This window comes from Dama dama, chromosome 24, assembly GCF_033118175.1.
Source record: "Dama dama isolate Ldn47 chromosome 24, ASM3311817v1, whole genome shotgun sequence".
NCBI classification, from domain to species: Eukaryota; Metazoa; Chordata; class Mammalia; order Artiodactyla; family Cervidae; genus Dama; species Dama dama.
Genome location: NC_083704.1, coordinates 16,292,501 through 16,300,000, shown reverse-complemented (window position 1 = coordinate 16,300,000; position 7,500 = coordinate 16,292,501). Strand labels below are relative to the sequence as shown.

Below are 7,500 nucleotides of genomic sequence, written 5' to 3'. Positions count from 1 at the left end.
GAAAAAAAAAAGCTAGAGCTAAACACCCTTCTCCAGAACGTTCTTTCACAGGCTAGCTCCTCTCCCCTTCTTTTAGAGGCCCTTTAAATGAAAAATAATTTCAACAAAAACTAAATTGAACCACATCGTGAGATGGTATCCCAGTTATGTTCTGTTTGAAGCAATCACAAAAAATCACAGTGCCATCAGAGACCAAAATCTAAAGATTATTGGCAGAGACACTTGTGTCAAGTCCTTCCCAGTTTTCCCCAGCTCCAGGGTTTGGATTTTCCAGTAGCATCTGGGTCATGAGGACTCACAGAAGCGCAATCTGGGACAAGTGAAACACTAGGAGGATGAAGAAGAAAGATACTATCAAGAGAGGGAGGCTTTCCAGATCATATAGAATTCAGCAAGAAGATTCTGTCAGGAAAGAAACCCGGGCTCACTCTGTATCACCTTTAAATTCTCTGAAGGAAGACGTATGCAAGTTTCCCCAAAGATTTTGTTTGTTTAGTTCACAAAGTTGTTTTATATCCCCAAGCCCAGAACAGTGCTGATACATTCCAGATGCTCAATATATAAATACACTCACGGAATTACATGAAGGGCTTGCACAGGCAAACATTTATCAAGGGATACACTCTGCCCATCCTGGGAGTCACTGTACAGAGTACAAGAAGTAATACAGCGCCACTGATAACAGCTCATGAGTGGCAAAGATTTGGGGAAAAGCAAGAAGCCAAGTAACAGCCCTCACAGTCAGCTGGGGGAGCCCAGTCGCTCTGTTGCTACTGATCAGAGTTGCTGGGGGCGGTGTTCCCAGACAGTGAGCGACCACTCCTCACAACACAGGCGGCCAAACTGCAGACTGACCTGGGGGTCAGCAGAGCCAAGAGCGTCACCAGAGACCCAGAGCGTCACCCTGGGACGAAGGACTCCTCACCTTCCTCCTGGTGCAGCTGTGTTTTCCTCAGCCACTCCTGTGCATCCCTGACGGACGGGATCAGCATGTTGACCAGCCGAGCCATGACCTCCTCCGCTAGAGAACCAAAGAACCAGGGCTTTGAGTGAAGGGGCGGCTGTAGGGATGAGGACGCTCAGTACTAAGAGTCAAAGCCCCCACCTCCCAGGATCTTGTCTCCGCTTCCTCTGAGAAGGGCAGTGAAAGGCCGCTGTCTGCCACCAGGAACAGAAACTACATGTCCCTGTCTGGAGGGACTGCCAACAGCAAGCCTTTGGAGGAAGCTTTTCTTTCTTCTTTTTTTTTTTTGGAGGAAGCTTTTCAAACTGTTCTTACCTTCAACTGGACTGTCTGAATTCTAGAATGATTTAAAAACACACAATTTCACTAATTTTATACATAACTTCCCTCTTCCCTCGTGGCTCAGTGGTAAAGAATCCACCTTCCAATGCAGACGATGCGGTTTGATCCCTGGGTTGGGAAGATCCCCTGGAGAAGGAAATGACACCTCACTCCAGTATCCTTGCCTGGGAAACCCTACGGACAGAGGAGCCTGGCTACAGGCCATGGGGTTGTAAAAGAGTCGGACATGACTTAGCGACTAAGCAATAACATACATAACTTGTGCTCAGTGTCGCTAAGATGTAGCTAATAAGGATGTCAGAGGATATCTGATTCACAGATCACATAAGAGTTCTTTTTAGAGGCTCACACTGCGTGTGGTGTGAGGACCCTCCTAAAAGGGAAGGACCAGGTATGCAGGCTAGATTTTAGTCAAGTCAATGTGTTAGTTGCTAAGTTGTTTCTGACTCTTTGCCACACTATGGACTGCAGCCCACTAGACTCCTATGTCCATGGAATTCTCCAGGCAAGAATCCTGGAGTGGGTAGCTAGTCCCTTCTCTAGGGTATCTTCCCCACCCAGGGATCAAACCCAGGTCTCCTGCATTAGAGGCAGATTCTTCACCGTCTGAGCCACTAGATTGGGTTCAGCCCATAGCAGGTACTCAAGAAATCCCTGAATGAATGAATCAAGGAAGGTTTAAAGAATTTTCTCAAGACTGGAAGCACTCTCCTTCTATCTTCTCCATAGTATTGGTTAGCAAACCCTTTTCTGTCACGCCAGGGGAAACCATCCTGTTCTAAGATTATGACACATTGTTTAACTGGGGGAGGGGTGATCCAAAGAATGGGTCTTTGGTGGGACTAGAGAAAACGTGGTCCTCACTTGTGTTTCTGCTACTGCCAAGATTCCAGCATCCCCAGGTCAGACCTCACTATGAAGGGGCCCGACTTGGACACAAGTCCTCAAAGCCCGGGTTCCGCCACCATCTGGGCCCGCCTTTCGAGGACCCTTACCATCAGCCCAGGCCTTCCGCCTGTAGAGGTCCTCCACTGAGTCGGAGACCTTCTTGATGTTCTCCTGGACCTTCCTCTGTAGTACATGGCTGTGCTCTTTGGCGCCCAGGTGTCTGCGACCCCAAGCGCTCTGCTCCATATCCTGCACCACCAGCTTGCCTTCCTCCATCGCCGGGTCCACCTTCTCGTGGAAAAACTCCAAGTACCTCTGGTAGGCCACTTGCTGCGTCTGGTGGCTTTCCAGGCGGATGTGCTGCTCGTAGGACTCACTGCTCCTCTCCCAACCTTGCTCATCTTCCAGCTCTGCCCCAGAAAGGGCTACAGCCTCAGGAGCCGCACCCTCAAATGCCTGATCTGGGGTGAAATAGTTCTCGGGCCCGCGGGTGAACTTGACCCCGCACAGGTCGCACTGGGTCCGGTCCACATCAGCCTTTTTGAAGTTCCCAGCCGCGGGCTCCCTGCCCTCCTCCCTGAAGTGCTCGGCCTGGCCTCCCGCCCTTCCTCTCTTCCATCTGATGCACAAAGACACTACCAGGCAAACCCTCCGCATCTTCCGGCGGATGGAAGCCCTCCGCTGCTTCTGCGAGAGGATGGAGGCGAGGACGTGGTCCCCCTCCAAGGCCAGCTCCTCCGGCTCGTCCTGGCCGACCTCGTATTCGGGTTCGGCCAAGCAGTCCACGGGATCCACGGAGAAGAGGCGGTTCAGCCGGATCTCCTCGTGGTAGAGGCCCCGGACCGCGGTCCCTTTGGCGTGCCCGCTGTCCCACTGCCAGCGGCAGTCCATCAGGAACTCTTCATCCCGCTCAAAGAGCAGATCCTGCAGCGCCTCCGCCACGGACTTCACGTTGACTGCCAGCCGCACTCGCTTCACCACTCTGAGCAGGCGCTCCGGGACCTGGCCTGGGCACTCCATGTCCAGCAGCTGCAGCCTGGCTTCGAGCTCCTGGAACTGGCTGGACAGGAGAGGCTTGCAGGATGGCTGCAGCACGCCCTCGGTGTTCACCAGCATCACCAGGCACAGCACCAGTGTCCGCTCGGCCTCCCCGGACACCACGTAGTCGATGTCGCTGAAGGCGTCCAGCAGGACGTTGAAGTTGGCATTCTCGCAGCCGCAGAGCACCTTGACGAGGTAGGAGAGGTGGAACCGGAACTTCTGAATGGCCCTGGCCAGGTCCTTGGGTCTGTACTCCTGAATGATGGCGAACACGTCCCCGGGCTCCCGGTCCTTCTTGCTGAACAGGAACTCCCAGTAATGCAAGAGAGCGATGTAGCTCTTCGGGAGGCACAAGACGGCATTCTTCCAGAGGCGGGCCAGGACCGCCCCACAGTGGACGAACTGGAACTCCAGCAGGGCCACCGTGTTCCCGATGCTGGGGATCAGCGGCTCTTTGCACCTCTTGACCAGGACATTCATGAAACGGAAAAAGCGCCTCTTGAAGTCTTCTGGGTTCCTGCACACGTAGAACTGGTGGATGGAGTCCTGCAGCAGTCGGATGAAGCATAGGTGGGGCTTCTCCGCGCTCTCGTCATCCTTGTTGGGCGCCAGCATGCCGAATTTCCCTTCTATTCCTTTCATCCTGCTGCCTCTGTCCCTGCCCCTTTTCTCTTGTTCAGACTGCAGGGCTTTGAGTTCCCGGTTGTACTGGTCCTCCTCCTGGTGGAGCAGCTTGTCGAGCTCATCGGGGTAGCTGGAAGACAGAAGAAAAGCCTGTATGGCGCTCAGCCACAGGTCCGTGGACTCCCGGCGGCTTCGGGCCCTTTCGTTTTGAAAGAGGACGTGGATGTATTCTTTCAGGGCAGACCTGTAGGATCGGAAGGATTTGTAATGTGGCTTGAGGACTTCTTTGCACGCCATAGGGTTTTCTGACAACACTCGCTGGTGGAAATGCTTAGGGAAGACGACATTCAGCAAGGATTTGCAAAGGCCGTGCTTGTCCAGAGACAAAATGTAATCGATCTCTTCAAGTTCTTCAGCTAAGACTTTAGGAAATACTCTTTTGGCTTCCAACAGTAACCCCTTGATGGCCACCAGGTGTATTTTTGACTGGACCAAACACTTGGCCTCGTGACGCCGCAAAGGCCTGTGGAAGTCTTCACAGCATCCGTCCTCGCATTTTAAGCCCACGACAAACTTCATGCAGACACCCGGGTAGGTCTTTGCAAGCAGGCTCTCTGTGATCTGACACAGCCTGCTCAGAAGGTGCTTGTTTAGGGCTAATTTCACCTGATCCATCATTATCAAGAAATGGTCTTTTGTTTTCTTCTCCTTCAAGTTCAAATCCAGGTCAGAAATGATGCGTAATATGGGTCCAGGGTCGTTCTGAGCTATCTGACAGTACTTGGCATCCACCTGCGAGATCCCAAAAAATTCAAAGCAAGACTTGACCATCTCCTTCTCGGCATTGGTGTTCACTCTTCTGAGGGCCCTGACCAGATCGAGGAGGACTTCAAGGCCCCCCGGAGCCAGAGCCAGGACTTCCTCGGGCTGGACCTCACAGCGGCTGGTGGCTTGGTAGAGCGCCTCCACTGCCCCCGCCGAGTGGTTGAGGGTGCCAAACTTCAGGAAAGCATCCTTGAGCTTCAAGAAATCTCTCATGATCACCCCCTGCAGGAAGTGGGCCTCGGCGATGCCAGACAGCTGGTTGGCCTGATGGCAGAGGTCCAGGGCTTCTCTGAGGATGGTCTTGGTAAGGTCGACGTCGGAATCCCTGGCCACGTTGAGACGGGCAACCGCTAGAAGACACGAGGCCTGGAAGTCCTTGTCAGCGGTGAGCCTGGCAGCCTCCAACAGGCAGCCGTGCTGCTTCATCAGCAGGGCAGCCTCTTCCCTCCGACCTTCCCTGTTGAGCAGGTCAGCGGCCTCCGCCAGCCGCTTCCGAGATGTCAGGAACACCAGCTGGTCTTCGGTGTCAAGCTTCGAGAGCACAGCCATCATCTCCTTCGTTTTATTCATGCTCAGGTACTTGGCTGCAGCTTCCAAGTAAAACTGGCTGGCAGAATAGGATAGCTTAGAGACAGGAAGGGCCTTGGCCCTTAGCATTTCTTCATACCTGCAAAGACAGACAACACCGATGTCAACTCAGCATCACCCCGTATAAAATTTATAAAGTGCAGAACAGAGCAACTTACATAAAATGCCCACTTGTAGGCAGGACTCACCAAACTGGTCCTAAAATTAGCCAGCATCTTTATCAAGACTTCCTTTGATACTATAAAATTAATTCTTTATTCCCCAAAGGAACCCAGCACGAGTATGTTTAATGAATGAAATATAGTGGAGTTGCACAAAAAGAAGAAAATAGTTAAAAAAGAAAAAAGAAACAAACCCAAACAAAACCGAAAAAGAATAAATATTAAAAAAAAAATTGAAAAAAAGAATGTAATAGAGTTGCATCCTAGGCAAGTGACCGTTACGTTACAAGTCAACCTGTAAGGCATAAAGTATTCATAGTCAAAATTATTCTTGGGGGGGGGTGGAAATTCCTTAAATTTGCATAAGAGCTTGCTAAACATTTTGGGTATACAGCCTATGGAGGCTGATACCTGATAAAGGAGAAAGTGTGGAAATGGGGGCTGCAGACACACCAGCCATTACATCAGTCTTCCCCTTATTATCCGACTTGCCACTTTTCTCTTTTTACCAAGAATGCATGTGATTGATTTAGTGTGAGATGAATGAAGTCTTGAAGTCAAGTTCCCTTTGACACTGTTGATTCAAGTGAGTATATCCCACATACCAATTTTCAAGGCACTGGGCCAATCCAGTGAAACATGCCTACTTTTGAACTCTTGCAGGGGACAAAACATATTTCCTCACAACCAGAGATGCCCAGGAACCTCCTGCTGCCCTGGGGTCATCTTACAAACATCAGATCCCCTCTTATAACAGGAGCTCTCTGAATGGGTATGACTGAGGATGAGCCCCTCTCATAAGCTTTGTCCGATAGAATAGAGGGTATTCACAGTACGTTTAAGGAACTAGCCAGGTATTTGGCTTTCAAATATAAAATATTTTCATTACATGTTAAGTCAGGTCAGCTAGCAATTGAATTCTACATCCAGTATGTGGAGCATTCAAAAGACTCTCAGATAAATCAAGTGCTAGGCTCCAATGAGTACTGACAACACTTAGATCTCAACTCAACATATCATTAAAGAGTTCATTCAATATCTCAGGAAAGCTGATAAAGATAAACAAAATAATGAGAGACCCTAAAAAATGTTTCTGGGGAAAAAGCAATGATTATTCAATGCTATCCTGGCAAAGTGAGAACAGAAGATTAAAATAATTGAAAGTAAAAAAAAAAACCCAAAACCCTCTCAATTGCTTTCATCATATGGCCTCACAAGGGAACTGGGCTGGTCAATTACTCAGAGTACACAGCACCCTGACAACTGGGTACACAATCAATGCCACGGCTGGCATCCTGTTATGGACTGATGGTTTGTGACCCCTACAATTCATATGTTGAAATCCTAACCCCTAGTCTGACTGTATTTGGAGATGAGGCCTCTAAGGGAGTAATTAGGGTTAATTGAGGTTATAAGGGTGGGGTCCTGATCTAATAGGATTAGTGTCCTTATAAGAACCAGATAGGGAAGGAAGAGAGCTCCACCAGTAGTCCAATTGACTGGAGCCTTGATTGTGAACTTCTAGCTTCCAAAACTATGAGAAAATAAATTTCTGTTCTTTAAGCCATCCAAGCTATGGCATTTCATTATGGCAGCCTGAGCTGACTAATACATACATGCGGTGTATATCTTATGCATAATAGCACCAAAGACCTGGATAAAGAAATATGCTCATTTACCAACTGTGACACTACACACTTATTTTTCCATTTCTAAACATAAAACTCAATTTCGTTATCTAGGTGCTGGTTATACAAGTGTATTTACCTTGTGAAAATAATGCGCTTTTTAAAAAATATATGATATACTTTAATAAATGCTAACTTAGAAATATAGAGCTTGAACACCTGGTCAATCCCGTTCATTTTATCAGATGTATAATTTGGTAGAAAGCAAAGAAAATACAGAACCAAGCCACAGCTTACTTTTCCAGGAGCTGTTGAGCACAAATGCAGAACAGCAGCCTCTGCAATTCTAACTGTCTCCTTCCACCTGGAAGACCTCCTACCAGGAGGCATCAGGAGGTCTGATGTTTCTAGAGTCCTTATCAGCCGTTTACCCCATCTG

The 7,500-nt window shown here is 49.1% G+C and overlaps 1 protein-coding gene across 6 annotated transcripts in view; it reads right to left on the bottom strand.

Moving 5' to 3' along the window:
- Positions 1-7,500, bottom strand: part of TRANK1 (tetratricopeptide repeat and ankyrin repeat containing 1) — a 97,638-nt gene that overhangs the window by 1,487 nt on the left and 88,651 nt on the right. For all 6 annotated transcript variants that reach the window (XM_061127745.1, XM_061127744.1, XM_061127743.1 and 3 more), the window contains 2 exons: positions 2,302-5,351; positions 926-1,021 (listed from right to left, as the gene is read on the bottom strand). In XM_061127745.1, the coding sequence (XP_060983728.1) occupies positions 926-1,021; positions 2,302-5,351 (3,146 nt within the window). The remainder of the gene's footprint in view (positions 1-925; positions 1,022-2,301; positions 5,352-7,500) is intronic.